The 24,278-nt window shown below is 39.4% G+C and overlaps 2 protein-coding genes, 1 long non-coding RNA gene and 2 pseudogenes across 3 annotated transcripts; 4 read left to right on the top strand and 1 right to left on the bottom strand.

Annotated features, from left to right (window-relative positions):
• Positions 1-2,695: 2,695 nt before the first annotated feature.
• On the top strand, positions 2,696-12,892 carry LOC149110825 (uncharacterized; annotated as a pseudogene).
• On the top strand, positions 12,871-13,523 carry LOC149110824 (uncharacterized). Its single transcript, XM_089291255.1, has one exon. The coding sequence runs from the start codon at positions 12,910-12,912 to the stop codon at positions 13,456-13,458; it is 549 nt and encodes a 182-aa protein (XP_089147381.1). The 5' UTR covers positions 12,871-12,909; the 3' UTR covers positions 13,459-13,523.
• A 191-nt stretch (positions 13,524-13,714) lies between these two features.
• On the bottom strand, positions 13,715-15,875 carry LOC149110823 (uncharacterized). Its single transcript, XM_089291223.1, has one exon. It carries the CDS (start codon positions 15,154-15,156, stop codon positions 14,314-14,316), a length of 843 nt encoding a protein of 280 aa, XP_089147349.1. The 5' UTR covers positions 15,157-15,875; the 3' UTR covers positions 13,715-14,313.
• LOC149110822 (uncharacterized) lies at positions 15,844-16,471 on the top strand (annotated as a pseudogene).
• Positions 16,472-19,732: 3,261 nt separating this feature from the next.
• LOC149110821 (uncharacterized) lies at positions 19,733-23,243 on the top strand. The gene is made up of 2 exons (XR_016207773.1): positions 19,733-23,027; positions 23,127-23,243. It is a non-coding gene; the product is annotated as an uncharacterized LOC149110821 (long non-coding RNA).
• Positions 23,244-24,278: the final 1,035 nt, after the last annotated feature.

Here is a 24,278-nt window from a genome sequence, read left to right as displayed (position 1 = left end):
ATGCTGCCTGTATACAGAAAAGAGTTAAGGAAAGTTTTATTAGAATATTTAACATGGATGCACAATTTCAAGGAAGACCGCATCTTCAGAGAAATAATGGACACAAAACAACAATTTGATGACGCTGAGGGTTTCGACTGGAAAGAGGCTATGGAACTAGCGGTAAATAAACGAAAGTTTCTCAGAAGAACTGGGTACCATGTCTAAAAATAACTTAATAGGGATTACCTTGGGTAGAAGGTCTATATGGGGGACTCACTTTCTTACCTTGATAATCTCTTGTCTTTAACTACTTACAACTCTCAGAGCTCTAACTTGTCGAAGGATCGTATCATTACAAAGTCCTACAGTTTGTTCTTTGCATCCGGTCATGATCCGGTAAACTGAACCATACCTTGTACTCAGAGCCTTATGGATAATTCTGTTTACACTGGCTGCGAGGTCATTAGTTGTTTGTTTCAATGTAACTTCGAGGTAGCATAGATAGTCTTATATCCTAAAGTAAGCTCCTAATTCATCAGTTCTGAGTGTCCTTCAACTCTTTTGGGAACCCGCTGTTCTCTAAATAGTCTGTTAACTAGGATGTTACTCGCGCGATACGTGGACAGCCGAAGTGACTTTCTCGAAACTACCCGAGACGAAATGGCGGGAACGTCGTTTTATATGTTTTGGTTTTGTTTCATACCAGAGATGTTTTCTGCACTCTAAGCTGCATTTTTGTTCGTTTGTTATGTGCTCGTTTGCTGTTGATTATTTTGCCTTTTATTAGGTTTTAGGGAGTTTAGTTGAGCAAACTTCAACGGCAACGGGAACGACTACAATGGCTGTGTAAGTGTGCGTTATAATTCTTTGTTCATTTCTTTCCGTTGTTTACAAAAGGTCACAAAACAACAATTGAAATAGCCACATTCTGCATATTCGATAGAACGTGAACTATACGACGGCCAATTTTTAAAATTTCTTTTTCGAATTTTGAAGCTGTCTTATATATTCTGTTTGGGATATTTCTAACAGTATAGACAAACCGGCTGAATAAATCTAAATTCTGTGAGTTTCGTAGCTTGAATATTAAGTCGTTTTTAAACTCGTGGATACGCGAAGCGTAGAAACGTGTTTGTTGCGGGGACTCCGATATGTAAATGTGTCACTCACTTACTCACTCACTCAGGTGTAGACACTGCTCGTAATTAGTCGACCCGAACGAGAGGGTGTTTCTGCCTCACGGGCGTAGATTGAGGGTGACTTCCTCTCGGGTTCCTAAACGAAGAAACACTATGTCAACTAATATGACCTAAAATTTTAAGTCTTGTAACTATTTTATGACGAAAAAGAACTACATAATTTTGCACTCACTGGTAGTCGAACCCGGGTCACTATGCCCTTTCTTACCACTATACCACCGTGCTGCTAGCTGCCGAAATCTCCATAATTTAAACTACATATAATGAACAGTAATATAAATTAATATAGAGTTACCTAACATACAAATGAAAGCTAACCGCAAACAAAATGGAGTGACGCTAACCGCAAGCAAACCTAACCGTGCTAACCGCAAGCAAGCAAGGTAAACATGTACAGCGGTTTATTAACACGTCTACCTTGCATAAGCAACATCCAGGCGTCCAAACCCCATACTCCGCCCGGGCGTTATATTAGGGAGCTTACGAATCGACGACCTTCGGACGACGGCGCCGTTGGGTCACCTTATAGTCTCGCGTCGTCGTCCTGTAGAAATTTGAATTTACGATTCGCAGTAAAGACGACGACGTTTATGCGCGACCGGCAATTTTTTTTTGTCTCAGGAGCTCGAGAAAAAAAATACTCAAGACAGACCAACAAAATGTGCTAGTATGGCAGAAAAGAAAGCGCAGCTGTGCGTCGAGAAAAATTTGGGTTCTAAAAGATTAGGCTGGCTATAAGACCACTCAAAATAACAGAGGAAAAAATCGCCTAGCTCTCTAGTTGAGCTATCTAGTCCTTGTTTCTAACTGTCGACACGAATGCTAAAACCTTTTAGTCCTTTCAAATTCATTGTACACCAAAAAATGTCTTATATTTCAGTGAAGCGTGATTAAAATGAAGGAGTTTTCATACAGCAATTTGCTTTTCATTCACACCGTGTCGTGCTTTGACCGCTTTCAGTGTTGGTTGAACTCATAGCGTTCGACATGGCACTGTAGAAGGTCGTTTCTTGAACGAAAACAGGCAAATAAAATTGAAATCAAACATCAAGGACATGCCCCTAATGTGATTCTTAAATTATCTGGCAAAAATACCCGAAGTATCGAGGGAAAACTTTGAAAACTAACCTCACGGCCTCCTGTTTCCAAGACGCCGGCAAATCGCTCGCACCAACGTCGTCGACTTTGGCGCGAAGCTGGGAAATGCTCAGAAACGCATGCGCAGTGAGCATGTCACGCAATCTAACGGCGGCGTCGTGCAAAAGTCGTCGATTCGTAAGCTCCCAATTTTTCCAACGAGAGCGCCCGAGTCCGACGCCATGTTGGAATAGTAACCGAGTCCGACGCCATATTGAAATAGTAACCGGGAAAAATTAACGCCCGGGCGGAGTGTGGGGTATTCAGCGGACACACTTTTATGTAAAAATACGTTGTGTAAGTGATCCCGTAAAATTAAAGGGCATTTCGCTTGCACATACGTAACAAGACATACTTTTCCCGCGTAAAATGTAAATATGGCGGACAAATTGGACGAGGATTATCTCCGTCTGCATTTGCATGATTATAGAAAGGAAAATGGCTATGTCTTTGGTTTTTTCGAGGGTGATCTTAAAGAATTTCTCGAAGAATATATGTCTTCGAATTCAAGCTGCTTTGTTCTGTAAGATCGCCGTAGTAAGGAATCTTACTTTCAGGGGGAATGCGAATTTATACAAGATTTGCCGAGATGATGACGGAGAAGACTGGGTGGGCTGCGACGGGTGCGCCCAATATTTCCATGCGAACTGCCTCGGTGTCAGTTATTCCAAAGTCCTCTCACAGCCATTCTTCTTTTGCCCTCATTGACAACCATTTTTATAGTTGATTGCATTATTAACTGGCCCCAGATTATTTGTCTTAGACAAGATTTTTGTTTTTAAACCTGTCTTAATTCCATTTGTAAGTTCTTGAGCCTCTTACCAGTTGTTTTGAACACGGCATAACATTATTCGATCCCATGTCAGTAAACCTAAAAGTGAAACGAAGAAAATACTCTTCTTTTTTTTCTTTGCCGTTAAATTAATTAAACCTTAGTCAGCTGCCACAGTGACTGAACAACGTACTTCAGTATGCCTCGGAAAGAGGCCACGTTTGTCCGCGTTATATCAATGCAGAACTCGGAATGCTACCATTCCATTGTAATGAATTTTTGCCGGACGATATGGCGTAATTGTAACTTATGTACAGAAGAGGGGAAAAAGAATTGAGTATTATAAATTCCCAAACAGAGGTAAAAATGATACCAGGTGTGCAACATTGAGCGAATGTACACCTTTGAAAGTTTTAAACATTATTTGATGACAATTGATGACACCTAAATAAAGTAATTAACTTTAAAGATATGTGTGAACGGTACTTAAATATTCCGTGACGCTTACACAACATACTTTTTATCTAAAAGCATGCCCGCTGAATACCCCCACACTCCGCCCGGGCGTTAATTTTTCCCATAGTAACCGTGCAGTCAGTGCGAGCCTACTACTCAATGCATGCATCCTGCCAGCCCGAATATTGATGATTTTGTAGCTTTTACACGACCATTAATATTAGGTGTTTCGCTAAATTGAAGTGGAGTTGACTTCGAATGCTCGAATTAGTACTATGGCCAACTTGAAGGCTGAATTTCCGGAGCATTTGAGTCGTCTAGGCGTTCAAAATGACCAGGAGATGTGCATTTGTTTACTGGAAAGTGACCTGAAAAGCTAATGTGGTAAGCTTTGATGAGAATGTGTCTTATTCCTCGACTTTAATGAGCTTATATGAGCGAAACGAACAACTTTTAATGAACGAAACAGCTATTGAATCGAGACAAACATCGGCACCATTGTATAATATTGTAATTTCATTTTTATAATTTAGTAACATCTAAACCTGAGGCCAGCTGAAATATTGTTCTAACTCTACGACGTTGTGTCCACCTTGAGGTAGTGACGTATTATCGTTTTACTTTTCGAGTTTGGCTGATTAGATCTGCTGTGAGATCCAACGTTCAATCAAGCAGGACCTTCGTTCACCGCTTTGCAGTTTAAACACTCAAGTTTTTCATGTTGAGTTGTCCATGTTCAACCGGCATCGAGTTAAGTTTAGATTAAAGTTGTGTTCTCAATACTTGTCTTGTTTATTTTAGTACATTGATCTGAACTCTAAGTGGGATGTGAAATGCACATAAACTTGGAAAGAAACTCCCAAATACTTGATTTTGATAAGCTTAAATGATTTTTACCCTGTCTTTTGTTTACACTCTTGCTTCCTGATTGAAAAGATAACAAAGGGAAAGAAACCCCCTGTGAGCTTGTCCCTAATTATTGGTTAATACTAAATACACTGACACCTCCATAAAGCTGTTATCATTATTGTTGGAACACATATTTATGGTCGACAGATTTGTCGGATCAACACTGAACTGATGCTTGCAAAATAGCCTGCAGTGCAGGTGTCTTATTGGGGCGAGTTAGCGTTACAACCTTGCGCCCGCCATGTTAGACCGCCATGTTAGACGGTGGGGGATGGGTTTCTTCGCCCCACCCCCTCCCCTATCCTTTCTCTTGCCTATCATTCATGATCACCCCCTTGGTAAAACTTTTTTCTCTCTCCAGTCTTCCTTTGCATGAAAAATTCAAGATGGCGGCTAAACTTTTTACGATCTGAGTGCACGCTCGAAAAAATTTCGCCCACTCTGCAGGCTACTTGCAAAAGAGTCTACTTATTTTGATGTATTTTACGTGCAATATATACAGAGACAAGCGGTTCCACTGTGGAAAAGAAGTGCTGTCTCATAAGAAACCTTACCTATAACCTTGAATGAAATGCAATGAAAAACGTTTGTGAGCTCGTACGACTTGAATACATGCACATTTTTCCAGCAGGCAGATCAACATCAAGATCTGGGTGTGAGGGAAGGGGGGGGTGGGGGAGGGGGGAGAGTACTCTATGATTTGTTGGGCAGGAGTGTCCTCTGTGACCAAAGAACCCTTAGCCTTTGCCACTCCATGTTCTGCTGCAATTTTGCCACCCTAGCTATTCTGGACGTATGTCTTTGGGATATGTGTGCAAAAAAAAGCCAACGGAAAAAGCCTACACTTTGTGAGTTAAGTGCGATCTTGCATGGTACAAACCCGGCTTGTTTAACAGCATTTAATAATACACCAGTAATTGCAAGTTAACCAATATGTTTCATCTCTAGATTACTTAATCCACGAGTTTGGCCATAGGTCTCCTTTGATTTAATTGACGTTGTCTTTGGCGTCGTTGCCTTTACTGCTATTTGGTATTTGCTATTTGCTATTTTACTGCTATTTGGGCAGCGAACGTCTGCCTACACTTTCGACCATCTGTTTGTTCAGCTTGTGTTTGGACGTTTATTTGCTTTACACTCGTTTGTCTAAACAATTCTATGCCGCTCATTTAGTTGTTATTGTTTGTGCGCAAGCAGGGGACACCGTCTCTTATTTTAAACTCCTATTAAAGTTTCGAAATGTATTAAAACATACCAAGAGCCGAAGCTCCTTTGCTTGTAATCAAAATATCAAAGAAGACATCTCCACAGCGTTGGAGGTTTTCCTTTGCTTTGAAACGAAACGAAACGAAACAAAACATAAACAGATCCTCCACAAAAACATCCACGCAACGCAATAGTAATATCCGCGGAAGAACTGGGTACAATGTCTAAAAATAACTTAAGAGGGATTACCTTAGTTAGAGGACCTATATGGGGGATTCACTCTGTTACCTTGATTTTTTTTTTTTTTTTTTTTGTAATTTTTATTTTTTTTCAACATTTTGGGTTATAATACATACAATACAACACAAGACATAACACTAGTTACAATACTTACAATACGTCATAACTACAATAGATTACATACAACAAATTATAATTACTAATCGTAGCCTAATTATACCTAAAGAATATACAATGCGTTGTTTACAATAGTGCAGCTACCCAAATACAGAAAAAAAAAAAAAAAAAAAAAAAAAAAGAAAGTAAGTTAGTGACATGCTGAGAAGGAGAAATTACAAATTAAGCTCAACTATTATTAAGAGATGGCATTAGTTTTTCCCACTTTTTGTAATGTTTATAAAGTTGGTTATTTTTGGTAGCTATTTTTTTTTCAATGTAATAAACGGTTTTTGTCTTTGCTAAAAATATTGCTAATGTTGGTTTAATTTTATTTAATTTACATTTATAAATAAAAAACTTTCCTAGCAGTATCAAGTGATTCAGGATAATAAAGTCTTCGTTGTTGTTGAACACTCCAAACAATATATTTTCAAATGTCAAAGTGTCCAAAGATACATTCTGGTTTGAAAGCCAAGAAGAAAAAGCCCGCCAGAAGTCTTTTGTTGTATCACAATAAAAGAGCAAATGTTCGAGGGACTCGACCTCTTTCAAACAAAAGGTGCACATTGGTGATTCAATCATTTTAAAACGGAATAACCTCTCATTTGTGAAAATTATATCGTTTAATAATTTATATTGGAACTCTCTAATTTTTGTTTCAAGTGTGACAGTGAATGGTAAAGAATAAATTTTTTTCCAGTCTTCTATAACCTCTGGATATTTGTCCTTCAACTTCCTTTTGGCGGTTGGAGGAGTTTGTTTCTTTGTTTTAAAACCTTTATACAAAAGTTTTGAAGAGGCTTTTAACAGATCCGATTTGGTTTCGTCGATATAAATATACACTGTATCCAAATGCTGTTGAGGATATAGTTGCTGATGTTGAATATGTGATTCTTTGATAATTAATCTCCATTCTTTTGGTATGGCATCTACAATTCCTATTAATTTGAAGTACTGGATTGGAGATAGATTCGCTTCCAACACTTTAGGGCTTTCAAGAAATTTACCCGTATCGGATAACAAGTCACCAATTTTAACAATTCCTTTAGTAAACAAATGTTTTTCAAAAAGAGATTTTCCGTGTATCACAATATTCCTATTATTCCAAATAATTTGGTCTACAACATCCTCATAGGTGGCTACCTTGGATTTCTTTAAATTACGAAATGCCTCTAGACACTCTTTGTAGAATATTGGAAGATGAACCGGTAGTTTACTAGTTTCAAAATCACAGAACAGGATGAGTTTTCCACCTATATTTCCAAAAAAGAAATCATCTAAAATAGTTTTCCAAGTGCTGTTGCTCTCTCCTAGATACTTTTTTAAGATCATCACTCTTTGAGCCGATATCATGGATTCAATATCAAGCATTTTTAGTCCTCCATTTTCAATATCATTGATAAGCGCGGTCCGTTTAATTTTATCGTTACCTTTCCAAATGAAACCGAAAATCAGTCTGTTTATCTCCTTGACAAGATCGTTTGATATTGAGATTGCAGTCGCTTTACTCAAAAATTTTGGAATAATGAAGGTCTTAACTATTTGAATCTTACCAATCAGGGTAAGACCCCTCCACTTCCACATACTCAGCGTTTTTTTAATAGATTTGAATATTGAGTCGAAGTTTGCTTTGTCTCGTGATGGTTTGTGATAGTCAAAAACGGTACCTAATATCTTGATTGATTTTCGCACTTTGTGAGTAAAGTCATTTTGTACTAGTTTATGTGGGCCGATACCAAAAACTTCTGTTTTATCGTCGTTAATTCGGAGACCAGAATGCAATGAAAAAACCTTTAAAGTTGTACAAAGTCGCGAATATGCATTTATGTCTTTTAGAAAACAAGTCATGTCATCTGCAAAAAGCGTGAGTTTGATCTCCACGTTTTTGACCATTATTCCTTGTATGGTTTTATCCTGCCTGATTTGACATGCGAGAACTTCCAAAGCTAAGATGAATAATAAAGGTGATAGAGGGTCACCTTGTCGTACACCACGATGGATACAGAAAAGATCTGTAGTAAAGCCGTTATTTAAGATACAGCTGGATATGTTTGTATAAAATGTTTTTACCCATTGTAAAAAATACGGTCCAAAATTGAATTTTTCCAATACTTTAAATAGATATGTATGGTCCAGAGAATCAAATGCCTTTTCAAAGTCAATTGCCATTAGAATACCTGTTGTATTTGTGAGTTTTGCCAATTCAAGTAAATCATCGATTGTTCTAACTGCATCAAATGTAGACCTTCCTTTGATAAAACCATTTTGATTATGGTGAATAAGTTCTGGCAGGATTGGCTCCAGCCTTCTAGCAAACGCTTTGGATGCAATTTTAACATCTACGTTGATCAGTGAGATAGGTCGCCAGTTCTTTATAAATCGTCTATCTTTATCTTTTTTCTCCAATAGGGTAATCATTGCCTGCTTTTGCGAAGTTGATAGTTGCCCGTGTTGGTGAGAGAAGTTTAGAGACTTTTCGAGATACTTTGCAACCACGTGCCAGAACGCCAAGTAAAATTCCACAGTTAAACCGTCACTTCCAGGTGTTTTGTTTTTCGGAAATGTCTTCAATGCTTCGTACAGTTCGGATCTAGTAAGTTGTTTATCTAAAGTCATTTTCTCTTCATCAGACAATTTTTTAGTATCCACTTCATTAAGGAAACGATCAATTGAATTCTCACCTAAATTATACGAGTCTCTATCATAGAGTTTTTCATAGAAATCATGAATCTCTTTCATTATTTCTTTTGGGTCTGTTATATATGAATCATTATCCACGGATAATTTCCGTATACATGTCTTTTTCTTTTTAGCACTTTCTAAATTTAAAAAATACTTGCTATTCTTTTCGCCCTCTTCATACCAACTCACCCGAGATCTTATGATTGCTCCTTGTGTTATATAATCATAATGGCGTTCGTATTCTGATTTGAGAACTTCTAAATCGCAGAGATTTTCAGCACTTGGGTGTTCGTCACATTTTCGCTGACACTCTTTTAATCTAATTTCCAAATTTACCAGCTCTGACCTTCTCTCTTTTGCTTTCTTCTTACTATAACCAATCGTTTCATAGCGTATTTTATATTTTAAATAATCCCAGGTAACCCGCGGGTCTTCGATTTCTCTACTTTCGTCTACCCATTCACCGATTTTGTTTCTAATTAGGTCTACATATTCTTTATCTTCTGACAAACTTGCATTGAATTTCCAAAAAGACGGTCCATAGGTTGAGTTCTCTATACCATTAATGTACAACGTAATGGCGGAATGGTCAGATCTAATAGCAGGGATAATATCGACCTTATCAACCTCTTCCTGTATATTATTTGATATCAACCAATAATCTAACCGCCGTTGAATCATTGGAGTTTTCTGTCTCCAGGAGAAACGTTTTAATTTTGGGTTTCTGATTCTCCAGATGTCTATTAGGTCAAGAGAAAAACATAGATTTTCTATCTTTTTGGACGATTCTTTCAATTTTGGAGATCCTCCCGATCCATCCAAATCTGGGTCGCGGATAACATTAAAGTCACCACCTATTATTATTTTGCAATCAGTGTCAATTTCCAATTTGTCGAATTCGTTCTGTATTTCGTCGTAAAAGATGCATTGTTCGTTGGTCTTATTTGGCGCATAGATATTCAAAAATAAAAAAGATTGACCTTGAACAAGACCTTTTAGAATGATATACCGACCTAGATTATCTTGTTTACATACCTCAAATTTACAGTCAAGCCCTTCTTTGACTAGTGTTAAGACACCTCTGCTGTGTTCAGAACCATGACAAAAAAACAAGTCTCCTCTCCACTGGGATTTCCAGGTGTTTTCCACCTCGGATGTGCTGTAGGTCTCTTGTAGAAAAATTATATCAGCTTTATACTTCATACACCAATGAAAAAGTGCTTTTCGTTTATCAAAAGATCTTATCCCCCGAACATTTAAGGATAGGATACCAAAATTTAAATTAAGTTTTGTATCTTTTTAAGGACATATTTAAGTGAAAAGGCGAGCAGTTGCAGAGAATGAGATAGTAATCTTTAGTAGATGAGCTAATGAAAAAATTTGCATGTCTCTTGAACAAAAAAAAGGTAAAACTAGTTAATATTGAAAAGGAAAAAGAAACAAAAGAAAAACATTTATAACACCTACAACTACAATTGAACATGTATGTAAAACAGTAGCCAGCGATAAAAGCTGTTAATTGCGCTACTAATGGAATAGGTCTTGCACGCATTGCGCTAACTAGATGACACGCATGCAGCTCCATTTTTAAAAACAAGTGTTACCTTGATAATCTCTTGTTAAAGATTAGTTCACTGCAATAAAGACGTCTTTGAAAAACATTAGTTCGTTCATTTTCTCGGTCTCTTGCATAATTTTAGGCGTTAATGACCCCAGGGAGATCATTTTGCGATACACGTAACAAAGAAGCAATGAAAAACTCTAATGTATTTGTACAAACAGAGTTTTCATGGTAGCTGTGTATTTATTGAATGATAAAATATAGTTAGCTCGAGGTATTTTTGTTTCGTGTAGTACGAGTCTAAGAGCGAAAAACCGAACTAGCTTGAACTGTTGACGGTTACCGCTCGGTACCGCAGAAAAGAGTTTGAAGGCCCTATTGACAAAACAGGGAAAATGGTTTTGTAGAGAAATACAAAATAGAAAACTCAGACTAGTACTATATAAAATACGTGCTAATCTTTCGTCACCGTGTGTGGTTTTATTTCTCGAAAATTTCAACAAACGTTCAAGGCAGTCTGCACTGATTGTTCACATTCAAAAAAAATCCTTTTTCACGATTTATAACGTTTCGAACAAACCAAAGCTCGAGAATTTTTTTCGAGCAAGTGAATTGCAATGAATGGCTTGACTAGATGGAGCTCGAGCGCGCTTTTATTTTGAAAACCAGCAATAGTTTCCTTAGTTCGTATAGTGTGATCGTCCGGGTGAGTGTAGTTCTGAAAAAAACTGTTGTTGGTGACTGACATTTCGATAACCTGAGCGGAAGTCATCTTCAGAGTCAAGTGAATAGTGTTTGTCAGTCGATGATGTTATAAGTCTGGTCCGTTGAACGTGATTGGTCAGTATAGCCATGATGGTATTGGCTGAAAGACTCGTGTAAAGTTTGTCATTAGTCATAGGCGGGTTTCGATCCGTCTATTGTTAGTCAAATAGGTCGGTTTTTGGTCCGTGTATTGTTAAGTTGGCCTGTTAGAAGTCCGTTCAGAGACCAGCAATAGTTTCCTTAGTTCGTATAGTGTGATCGTCCGGGTGAGTGTAGTTCTGAAAAGAACTGTTGCTGGTGACTGACGTTTCGACAACCTGAGCGGAAGTCATCTTCAGAGTCACGTGAATGGTTCAGTAAGTCCATGATGTCTTCTGTCGGTAACGGCAACGCTGACTTTATTAGACGAAACATTTACCGACCTACTGAAGCTGACGCTACGAACAAGAACCCTACACCTGTTACTACAGTGACTATTCCTTACATTAAGGGCACTTCTGCGACCATCGCACGGATCCTACGGCCCTACAACAATCGTGTAGCCCACAAACCTACAACTACGTTACGACACTTACTGACCAACGTGAAAGACAGAGACGAACCTAACTACAGACAGGGAGCAGTTTACAAGATCAAATGCTCCGACCGCCAGGCTTCCTACATTGGTGAGACTGGCAGAAACCTTAACACGAGACTGACTGAACACAAACGAGCCACGAAAAATGGTGATGCCAACAATCACATTGCTGTACATCATCAACTGACAAACCACATCATTGACTGGGACTCTGCTCAGTGCTTAACCTACAGTACAAACTATTTTCAACGACTGACTCTGGAAATCTGGTACACTAACCTAGAACAAACGCCTCTTAACAGATGTCAACAACTACCGGCACCTTACAAACGACTTATCCATGACAGAAACGAAACCGACAAACGGACTTCTAACAGGCCAACTTAACAATACACGGACCAAAAACCGACCTATTTGACTAACAATAGACGGATCGAAACCCACCTATCACTGATGACAAACTTTGCACGAGTCTTCCAGCCAATACCATCATCGCTATACTGACCAATCACGTTCAACGGACCAGACTTATAACATCATCGACTGACAAACATCATTCACTTGACTCTGAAGATGACTTCCGCTCAGGTTGTCGAAATGTCAGTCACCAACAGCAGTTCTTTTCAGAACCACACTCACCCGGACGATCACACTATACGAACTACAGAAGCTGAAAAGTTACCAATTTTTCTTCGAAGGCAACGTTAAACGGCTGGAAAGCAAAGCTTATCAAGGCAAGACCTATGTTAAGGCCAGCGTTCTTCCTTCAATGAAGAAGAATCCGTATAGAATTTTAGTGGAGTTCTCACCTCAGTGTGACATTTTGCGAGAAGCGTGCACGTGTCCGGCTGGACTTGGCAGACTCGACAAAGGCAAATGCAACCACGTAGGAGGCGTACTGTTTGCTATCGAAGACTTCACAAGGAGAGGATTGCAAAAACACGCTGAACCATTGTCCTGCACGTCACGGCTGTCTGTATGGGTTGTGCCGCGCAACCAAAGTGTCGCAACAAAGCCACTAGACTAGGTCTTGATTAGAAAGATACGATTCGGCAAGAAAAACATTCGTCTGCAACCCAAGATCATAAAATTTGACCCAAGAGAGCCAAATCAGCGAACAAGAGAGGAGGAGAGTTTCAAAACCTTTAGTGAAAGTTTTCAGAATTGTCTCCCAGAATTGTCTCCCAGAATTGTCTTCACAACAGATGCTCTTCAATATGGCATTGAAAGTGAACCAAAGGCAGTGAACTTATATATTAGGGAAATGCGAACAGCTGGGATTGATGTCACAGTTGAGGAAGTTGGGCTACTGGTGTCTAAGGACAAACCATACCTAGGAGCCCGCATAGACAGAATTGTCACCTTAACGCACACACAAGAAAAATGGGGAATGGAAATTAAATCCCCCTTAAGCAAAGCTGGCATGACTATTGAAGAGGCATGCAAAAATAAAACCTTTTTTCTGGAGAAACTTTCTGATGGAACTGTAAGGCTTAAAAGAAATCATAACTACTATATTCAAATTCAAGGACAGCTCTACTGTTCTAACTTGGATCTGAAACGTATTATTCTCACAGTGTACTTTGGAGAGGACAGGCCACTATTTCTGCAGAAGATTTCCTTAGACAATACTTGGTCCAGTGACTTTCTGTCCAAGATTGACTTCTTCTACAGAAGGGCACTTTTCCCTGAGCTTCTTACCAAACGAGTACAACGGGGAAAGATTCTCTACCTGCATGGTGGCTGGCTGGCCTATGACCAATATCACTGCACAAGGGCTGGCTTGAAAATGAAATTTCAGAGACAAGCATAAGCTAAAGTTTGATCTATTACTGGGCAGTAAATTTATTAATTTATTGTTACCATCATTAGTATTTCATTTATGTAAAAATGCAAAGTCAATGTTACCCAAAAATACACTTATGATGTAAATACATGGCAGCGCAGGGATGAATTTGCACTTGCACTGTCTCTCTGTTATTCTCTATCTGTATTTTCACAGAATACAGTTGAATTAAGTTGAAAGTAGGATTATTTTGATTTCCCAGGTGGGTGACAACAGGTTATAATTATTGGTTTTTTTTTTTTTTGGCTTTTATGCATGAATACACCCATTTACTAATACTCACTCCCTATACATTCTCCTAAGGGGGAAATGTACCTGGGCAAGAAGGGCGGGGGGGGGGGGGGGTGGTGGTTACAAAGACAAAAAAGAAAGAAATGTATGAAGCATAATTAAAATTTCAAGAGGGGTGGGGATGTTGATGTTTTTCTTGGAACTACAATTAAATTTTACACAATTAGATTATATTAAAATTAGATCATTATTATTATTAAGTTAGAACTACATGTTGTAATTTGTTATTAGCTGATGATTTGACAGCGTGTTCAAATAAATATTAACCTTCTATTCATCCACTGTACACTGCCACAATTGATGCTTACGATACTTCTTAAATTCTGTTTTGATTAATAATGGTAAAAGGACTTTGTGTCGGCCAATTCTGTCTGTAATCATACTGTTACTTGTGATTTAAACAAAGTTAATCAGACTTTTGCTATGCTACCGTCTGTATGATTACAGACAAAACTGGACTTCACTTAGACAATTACCAGTATTAGCCGAAGCTATAACAAAATTCTTCAATCTGGATAGTCACAATACAAACTAGGAATTTGGTTTGGCAGGTTGTAGTAAAGGAGGAAGAAAGTTTGGTAATAGCCCACATACTGTTGCAATCTGTGTCGCATATGGGCTTAATGTGTTTGGGAGGTTACCGTCTAAAATATGGTAAGTTTTAATTCTACCAATTGCCCGCTCCACATATATTCGCACAGAGGCAATGGTCATAGTTTCTTCTGTATCAGCCGCAGTCATTTGATCCCGTCCTCCTAAAAATGGTGGCATATTGACGGTGAGACCATCAGGCACAATGTCCTTTATGTCAAAGCCACGGTCAACCATAACATTGTCACCACTATCTAATAAATCAAGCACTCCACTTTCGCAGGTAATTTGTTTATCGGATACACGTCCACCCCAGAGGTCAGAAAGAAACATGACTTGGCCATTTGGCGTAACTCCAACAAGAAGCTTCCAAGTATTATGGTGTTTATAATCGGACCAAGTTTCAGACTGTGCGAGCATTGCAGACGGCCACTGAATAAAAATCTCGGTACAGTTCAAAATGATTCTGGTTGTAGAAAATTCTGCAAACTCTGCCAGCATGTTTTTGCGTACCAACTCTTGGGTAGGGAAAGGGAAAATACTCTGAAGCTCAAAGTACAACAGATTTGTCCAGGTAATGCAAATCCTTGAAACAAGGGTGATGCTTATACCAAATCTGTCAGCCAGATCCTGAACAAATAGGCCAGCCTTCAGTCGCATTAATAACAACAGAAATTCATCGAGAAATGCTAATTTCCTGGAGGGTCCAGGCTTTTTGCGATTTTCATCTTCTTGATAAGGCTGACTCTCTTTCACAAACTGCTCTCCTTTCCAGTACTGCATCTTCCCCAGTTTTGGCTCAATAAACTTATAGAAACTGATCAGTGCCTGATATGATGGAAAGCCAGTATAAAATAAAATCGCTGAATCATCATCCTTTATTTTGTCTAGGGAAAATTGCCGCCCTAGCAAAAGCTCCTTTTCATTTTTCACTTTGGTCAACTCTTCTTCACAATCACCTAGCTTTAGTTCCAATAATGTGATCTTCTGCTGCAGCTCTGTAATAATAGGGACCTTTAGCACCGAGAGTTTTCAGGACGGCGACGGCGCCCGGAAGTGAAGTTTTATTTCCGTTTGACGTCGTACATTTGGCGCGAAGTCGTCTGGGCTCGGCGCCGACCTCAAAAGGCTTGTTTTCACGGTGTGTAGAAAACGTGAGTAGATATGAGTCTTTCGTCCGCTTATACTCGTTTTTTTCCCGGCCTTTTAGTTTTCGCAACTTAAGAGAATATCTTCTCGTAATTTACTTGAATAGCTTTTGACATAAAACGTATTTTATTCATCGCATTTTAAAAGGACAGCTGTTTGTAGACGCAGACAGAACACGGCGGCATCTGATGATCAAGTGCGAAAATCCAAGTGAGTAAATTAAGCTACTTGGCCAAGGTTTTAGCTGCTTTGATTCTTTATTCTTATCAAAATTATGCATTATGTTTTACCTATCGTTTCCCGCTGTTTCACTCCAGGCCGATGGAGTGGAGCGAAGAACATGATGTGCTTTTTCTGAGAGAAATGCTAGCAAAGAAAGGAAGTTCCGCTCGTGGACTGGCTTGGGAAGCGATGGTCGACAGTGTGAATGAAATCCACTCTCCAAAATTCCAACTGAAGGGTAAAAAAAGCTGTACGAGAGCGGTGGAACCTTCTGCGAAAAATGTTCAGCAAAAAGATGAGGAAGAGAAGGCAAGTGGGGTTTCCGTGGAAGAGTTAACGGAGAAGGAATCACTGATCGAGGAGTTAGTCGAGAGAGAAGATGCCATACAAGCAAAGGCTAAATCGGCATCGAATCAGCAACTCAAGGACAACGAAACTGCAGAAGATATCAGGAAAAAAAGTGATGGAGAGCCTTAAATGGACCAAGAAACGCAATTCAGACGAAGGTGGAGGTTCTCCAAAACGTCGTAAGTCGAGACGTGCAGAACCACTGGTCGACTTTTTACGAGAAAAAGCAGCGGCTGACCGCGAAATTAGACAACAGGAGTTACGTGCAAAACAACAGGAACAGGAAAGTCAGCAGCAAATGATGAAAGCTATGATCGTTCAGCAGCAACAAATGAATACTGCATTTTTTAATGTTGCGGAAAAGCTGCTAAATAAGTAATCAGTTATCAAAGTGTCTATTTAAAACATGTTGTTGTTGTATAAGATTTAAGCTTAATGTTTACACGTATTTCAGAACTTTTAAAGATTGCATGTTGGACTAAATTGGAAGCCCCGTGTTCACAAGTATACATACTTTGAAGAACAAGTGTTTTCAATGTTTATTTTGTTTGCTTTTAAATCGATTACTGGAAATATTTCTCCAGAGTTGGCGAAATTCGGCTTTGCAGTCAGCTGAATTCGTGTTTTCTAGATCGAAAACATCGTGCGATTGATAGCCGAAATCTGGATTTTTTGAACGATAACAGTCGTATAATGGAACAAATTCTTCGTCCGAAATGTTGTTGTCTGCATAGCTAAGAAAAAGTATCTCTCGACAAGTCTGAAATTTGTTCATTTTCAAAGACATCGGCAAGTTGCAGTCGGAAAATGAAGGGTGCTAAAGGTTTATATTTTGGCGCGAACAACGCCGTCCTCGCCCCAGTCTCTTTCGTCCACCGACGCCGCCGTCGCTATGAAAACTCTCGGTGCTAAAGGCCCCTAATATCAACATCAGGGGATCCTGCTGACTCCAGATTATCAGTACATGAGGTTGAACCTTGTTCAGTGGCTGCTGAAACTGTTTCAAGTGGTATATACATAATTATTGAGTGACCCTTCCATGGAATCTGACACATCCATTTCCTCTGTAGAAACAGTTCTGCTTTGCATTCGTTTAGCAGGAGCTTTTCGTGAAGTTTTCTGTGAAGTCCATTCAAACTGGGATGGCTTGGCACCTTATCATCAAAAATAAAAACCTGTAAAAATAATGACAATATAAATGATACTGTGCCGATGAACTCAGTGACAGGGTAATTTCAATTATGAATAATATCAACTATAATAATTGGCTTCAGTTTATTTACAGAACACATTCATACATTGAAGGTACAACAAACAGCCCAGTTTATATTCACTATACAATACTGTAACTTTAAAACTATAATATTTCAGGATCTTTCATGTGAACAGTAAATATCACTATTCAAAAGCTTTACGGTCTTCTCGTCAAATTAAACTTTGCAGAGACAAGTATGAATGAAAAAATTAAGCCAAATGTAGGAGTAATGAAATATGATATTTTGTTATGGGCTTGCATGAATTTTATTACAAACCCGGGTAACCGGGCACTCCCTCTATGGGTTTCACAACTAAAGCACGAGGGTACCCGGGGAGCATTTTGGTTTGACCGTTGACAAATCGTTGCTGACTACCCCCGGTCGGGCTAATTATAGTTACCCAACACCGCGAAAGTGTCCTAACTTTTGTGACGCGGCTGTTTTCGGGTTTACGAGCGAAGCAACCTCGAAATAAATGTATCGTTGCCAAGGCGTTGTGGACGGAATCGCGTAGCGAGTGAACTGACATGGAACTTCAACATTTCTTCTTCGATTCTACGGAGGAATTGAGCCGGCAGGGTTATTTTCAGTGGATTTATTCGCTTCGAGCGGCGGGCACTCCGGAAATCAGTGTCCGGCCTTGTCTTTCTTTTAGAAGTGGAAACCCACAGAACGATAGCTCGCCGAAATCGCGTTAGATCGGCCCGAGGAGCTGGCAAACAACAAAGAATACAACACAGCAACAGGGTAAGTAGATTTTATTCACAAAATATAAGAATAATTGGCTTTTCAAGCAAAGCCGTTGCATTCCCATACAAACCTTTATAAATTCAAACCGTTGTAACACAACACCTCCATATGCTGCAAGGCGGGAGTCCTGTTTCGCGTGGTCAAATTCGGTCGTTATGTAATAGTACATGCCGTATGTCACGTTAGCCTGAACGTTCGCATAAAAAAAAAAAAAAAAAAAAAAAAAAAAAACCCGATAACATTGAGAGCTTGGGCCGCCTGTGTCTCAACGGTATCAAGCCATGCGAAAGCTGCTACCTAATGCATGAGTCAACGAAAACCGCGACCTCCCTCTCCCACAAGGTGGGTAGTTGGAAAAAGGTTTGCTCAAATTAACAAATAAAGAAGCCTGAGCCTTTTATTACACTGTGATAAAACACGATGGGCACTTGCATGACGAGATTCATGCGATTCTGAAATTCGCAGCAGGGTATGGTTTCTAATTTCCGGTGAGTTGTGTTACGAGATCGAAAAATCTGTCATCGCCGTGTACTTTGCGGTAATCGACCTGTCACGCATCTCACCGCAAGAGTATGAGAAGACCAGACAGGAAATAGTCATGCAGTGCGAATGGTTAATTATTATGACAGCGATAATAGCATTATGACAGCGATGATTATTATGACAGCGATAATAGCATTCAAGATTGAGACCATCCAGAACGTGCAGACCGTGCAGTCTGAGTACTTTTTTTCTAATACTTGACTCACTTTTTTCGCTTCTAGTGACAAAATAGTGTTCAATATGTCCTAATGTTTGTTATTTATCCACAAGCGGCACAAACTTTACATCTGACTGTTGATTCACGCGTTTAATAGACTTTCTATGGGAAATTCCCTTTACTGGTCCTAAATATACTAAAACCAAGCATAAAAATAAACTTACATACATTCTGGGCGCAAATATTGTGTCAATTTTTGACCGGTTTGTGGTTTTATTTATTGTCTAGTTTGTTGTTGTTGTTGTGTTTTTTGTTTTTTTTTTTCGATTTTCTTAGTGTTCGTTCTCCTCTTAACTGATTCATAAAACCGACAAAGCAAGGACGGTGACTCTAAGCGACCTTGTCCTACAAATCGCTTTTGCTCCACAAAGTACAGAATCGTCATTAGACTAGGGGCATTCCCTCTTTCGCTTAGTTGAGCGTGACCGTAAGGAAACCTCGAGGCAAAAAATGCTCACATGAATTTTTTTCCTCGAGGTATTCCGTATGCGTCACGCACGATGGACTAAGTGAAAGAGGGACTACTCAACTCGTAGTCTAAATCGCCATGCACAAAAACACAACTGCCATAAGGACAGATATATTAACTATCGCATCGACTCATCACGACAACCGTACTGCGCTAAGAATTTCAAATGATATTGGGTTTTCTGTGGTCTTATCATGCGCTAGGTTTTTCGCGTGATCGCAGTCACACTCCAAGAGCCATTTGGAATTACATTTTGTATACCAAGAGTACAAAATAAGCATGTTACGTGTGACATTATAATACAAGATACAAGTGAAGTATATTTCTACATTTTAAAATAGCTTTACGTAAGCCTATTTAAAATAGGCTTACGTAAAGCTATTTTAAAATGTAGAAATAGGGCTAAAGGGAGTTCCCTTGCAAAATCTCTAAACATCAACAGTCACATACCAGTCACATACCGAGTTTGCGTGGCCTGTGGATAACAAACACTCTGATATATAATTGAACAGAACCAAAAAATATGCCAGTCAAAAGTAAATGCAAAAACAAGAATAAGAAAAAAAAGTACTCAGTCTTCAGTCTGCAGTCTGCATGGTCTGCACGGTCTGTGGTCTGCAGTCTGCAGTCTGCATGGTCTGCGTTTTGGGGTGACCGAGTTTATCCATGGTATTGTTGAAGTTTGCACCGACCTGACCAAATGATCGCATTTGGCGCCAACGTCGATGGTTTGGCCCCGGGGGAGGGAGTACTTCCAGAAAAATTGGGTGGGGGTGTGTGGCTCCCAAAACCCTTACCCTATTTATGACCAAAATCTGCGATATTCCCTACCCTATTTATGACCTGACCAAAATTTCGAAACCCTATTTATGACCTGATCCTAAAATCAAAACCCAGTTCAGACCAATGTTAAATTACCGTAAACATAATTTGTGAAGGGCTTTTGTTGATTTTCTTTTCGATAATGATGAAAAAGTGGCTTCTTCTTAAAAACATACCCATATCAAGGCTAGAGTGCAAACACCATACCCTATTTGTGACCAAAATGGCCAAAATCAGGCTGTGGTTCTCTGAGAATTCATTCTCCGGGTGTTTCATTGGGAAGAAAAAAAGTCAGGCTTAATGAAATTTAACATTGTTACATTTGATCAATGATTTAAATCTTAATTGTTTCCATACCAATAACATTGTTTGGCTTAATCCCTGAAGCAGCAGAGCAGCTTAGCCTCTTTAGGCTGTGGTTCTGTGAGAAATCATTCTCCGGGTGTTTCATTGGGAACTAACAGTCAAGCTCATTTAAATATACTTTAATGCATTTGAGGATGTAAGTCTTAATTGTATTGACGCCCAAATGATATTGTTTCGCTTGATCCCTGAAGCAGCAGAGCAGCTTAGCCTCCCTAGACTGTGGTTCTGTGAGAATTCCTTCTCCGGGCGCTTCATTCGGAACTAAAAGTCAAGCTTAATGAAATAAAATTATTAACTACAATAGAAATCACGAGTCGTTGCAATTGCTGTATGTTAAAAACGTTTTCATGTTGACAGTTTCAAAAACAACATAGTTTACCTGGAATAATGAAATACAGTTGTCAGTCATTATTAAATGTGATTTATCTGAACTGAGCAGTAGAAAAATCAAGGGAAGATCAGTGTACCATTAGTCCCTTTTATATGTTTTATGCTGTCTGAAGATGTACTTTTCCAACATTGAGTCTCACAGTTAGTATCCATCAGTGTCCAACAGAGGACACCATAATTTATTGGTTCGCAACACTCCCAAGTTTCTCTCCCGTGTCCTTCTCGCCAATTATTATTTCAGACAGTGAAGAGAAGCTTGCTTTGTAGTTTTCTTTTTCTTTGCAGCTTCCAGGGCAGCACGACCTCACAGTTGTGGAGACGACCCTTTTCTCGTTCGAGTGCAAACGAATTAAAGGCGATGCGAGGCTTGACAGTTTCTCTTTTTTCTTATACCATCACACGCAAGTCGTGCTTTTTGCTCACCTCGCGCTTGACCATGTTGACTATCTCTTTGCCAGGATAATTTAAAAGTTCTACATTTCCCGGCCCTGGTAATAAGAACATGATGGTGTCAACTTATTGTGCCGCAATTTTTTAAAAATTTGCGGCACAATTTAAGTACTTAAAAATAAAGTACTTACCGGAAGCACTGGGATTGTGCGTAAAGCCGATGCCGTCCGCTATTTCTGTCAGCCATTCCAAGTACTGCAAATTACGCTCTATTAGAAGGCGAGGGTGAACTTTCGGAACTTTTTTTTTTTCTTTTATTTGTTTTTTTAACTCAATTCTGCTTGGTGTATCATTTCCAGGTTGGCTTGTGTCGAAATGTTTCGCTAATGACTCCTTATTTCCTTATTTCCACGTAGATCTAAGAAAACGTAGAGCCAAACTTGTGATTTCTTCACTTCTCCAAAGGAAAATCTCTGGCTGTCGAAACTAAGAAACTCCGTACTAATCTTCGCACCAGAGATCTTAACTGGTAAAAGGGAACAGAGCCGTAGGCGCAGTATTTACGGCTTTAGAAAGGTTTGTAATGTCCATTAAGTGATCAGTCGATCCAGATTTCCGGCCAGACTATTGTTTAAATTTGTGAATAGGATAGTACCTTGTTATACTTAGTAAAAAAAGCTCTTGAAATCATTGTTCTTATTTTTTTTCTAGTGGTTCGTGTGCCATATTTTACGAGTTGTTTTGAATGGAAAGAAGCGATTGCGAAAGAGCTCACTTCCTGACCAATCAAACATTAATTGAACACCGGATTTAATTCCTGCGATGTCCAAGGACACCGTGCTGTTTTGTTTACAGCGAAGAAGCGTCCTCTATTAACAAATACATGTACCATCTGAATAATCTGTGTTTGGTCTTTGTAGATAAATAGGAAAAATAAAAATGTCTGTTGTACCCTTGTTTCTGAGTCTGTATTCACTCGATGAACTTGACGGGTACGTGTTTCTGCTGTCAGATCGCGGTCTGATTAAACTGATTTCTAAACACGTCTCTTGTGAAGAGCTACGTGTCGAATAAACTAGGACCCCTGCCGATGTTCTACGGTTCAACCGTAGAACATCGGCAGATCCTCATGAATCTCGTCATGGGACACGAGGGAAGAGTAGAGAACACGAGCCGCAGGCGAGTGTTTTCTACATTTCTCGACTGTTCTCAAATGTCCGGAGTGTTTTATCACAGTGTAATACACGGCTTAGGCTTCTTTATTTGTTAATTTGAGCAAAACGGGGTTTTCGTTATGTACGCAGTAAACCATGGCTGCATGCCTTGCTCGACGTAATAGCTGGAGTGTAAGATCCAAGTGTGACATTTTTTCTATTATTCGTTCTTGCGTAATTTGTTTTTCCTTTGCGTACGCAAATTAGTTTATACTTCTTTTCGTCCTTTTGTTTGGTCTTTTTTTTTTTTGCGTCAATTTAGGTGTTTATTCCTTTCTGTCAGTTTTCGCGCCCTCGTTAGCGTTTCTTTGCTGTTTCATCTTCATTAGCGCCTTTCTAAGTTTCTATAGTTGTATTTTCCGCATGTTCTAGCGTATTTTCCATATCATAGCTTTGCAGTACAGTTTTGGGGCAGTTCATTTTGGTCCGCGCTTAGCGCAGTTCTATTTAGCTTTCGTGCTAGTCTCTTCGCGTCATTCGCAGTCCGTTTCACAACAGTTTTCTCTGGCCGAAACAATGTAAGTGTAATTCACAGTCCTCGTTTTGCAGTTTTGTTATTTCTTTATTCGAATTTAGCTCAGTCGCAACTTGTAACTTTTGCTCTTTTACTGTTTTAGTTTCAACCCACGCTGTTTGTATCCACGCTATTTGCATCTACGCCGCTCGTATGCACACTCTTTGTACCACGCCGTTTTGATTTGTGGAGTTGTTTATTAAAGGCCAAGAGAGTTTTTTTACGCTCATTGCAGTTTCATGGAGTATGACAGCCATGTTGCGCGACGTTGTCGTGCTTCGTCGTAAGGCGCACGCGCTCGCGATCCACGCCGCTAGCCATGTTGATCATGAAAAGAGTTGCGTGGTTCCTATTTCTATGCATGCATGTGGTTGTTCCTATAGTCATGGGGCCCCACTTTTAGATCCTTCGGGCCGCCGGAGCTCCGCTATAAGCATGAAATTTTCTCGATTTATTTTTCCAAAAATGTGCAGTTTTCAACGCCACATCGACTTCCTATTTTTCTGCAGACTTTAGGCTAAAGATTTTCTTAACGAATGCTTAGATTACAGGGAACAGTGCGATCACATTTGTCAAATACGAACATCTAACAGAGTTACATTGATAAACGACCTGAGCAATATCCTGAACACCTCTTGGGACCGTCTTTTGGTGTTCGTGAAAGCGTCCGCAATAGTGGGGTGTGATGAAAATGACCTAATCTTTGATTGTGAAGGGTGCTTACCATTTGTCAGAATGAACCGGTTGGGATGACCTTTGAATAATGGTAACCGAACGAGATGGCGCTTTCCATTTGCAGTTCGATTTCCCGTTATTGTCTTCGCTGATGAGAGACTGGAAAGTGGAAAATGTAGCGATTCGCTGTTCCGTTCCGAAAGGAAAAATTGGACTGCCTCAGGAGGTAGTCTACAATTTCCGACCGGATTTCCCGTAAAATTACTGCTCCATTTGACTTTCCACCGAAATTTCTGGATTTTTTGGCAAAATGGTAAGCACCCCGTGTCACATGTCTATGGGTTATTGACCACGTGATCGCGAGAGGTCAAAGTGGTCAAGTTCGTTTTTTGCGTGTTTCGTCCAAACATGCTAAAAAGAAAAATCACAACCACTATCCAGCCATCTTGACCGTACAAGCTTGGTCAATAAAGGATTTATTACATGAGAAAAACAAAACTATTTTCTGCCGGGACACAGCGGGTAAGATAGCGCCATCTCCCTACTCGGGTAGCCAATCATAGCGCAGGATTCGTCTTAT

Source organism: Orbicella faveolata, unplaced genomic scaffold (assembly GCF_042242905.1).
Source record: "Orbicella faveolata isolate gen_17 unplaced genomic scaffold, um_ofav_v1 contig_24, whole genome shotgun sequence".
Lineage (NCBI taxonomy): Eukaryota > Metazoa > Cnidaria > Anthozoa > Scleractinia > Merulinidae > Orbicella > Orbicella faveolata.
The sequence above is the reverse complement of the archived record's forward strand: the minus strand, read 5'-3'. Positions and strand labels throughout refer to the sequence as shown.

Excerpts from the sequence above, each read along its gene's own strand:
- LOC149110824 (XM_089291255.1), top strand. The coding sequence starts at position 12,910 with ATGCGAACAGCTGGGATTGATGTCACAGTTGAGGAAGTTGGGCTACTG.
- LOC149110823 (XM_089291223.1), bottom strand. The coding sequence starts at position 15,156 with ATGCAGTACTGGAAAGGAGAGCAGTTTGTGAAAGAGAGTCAGCCTTAT.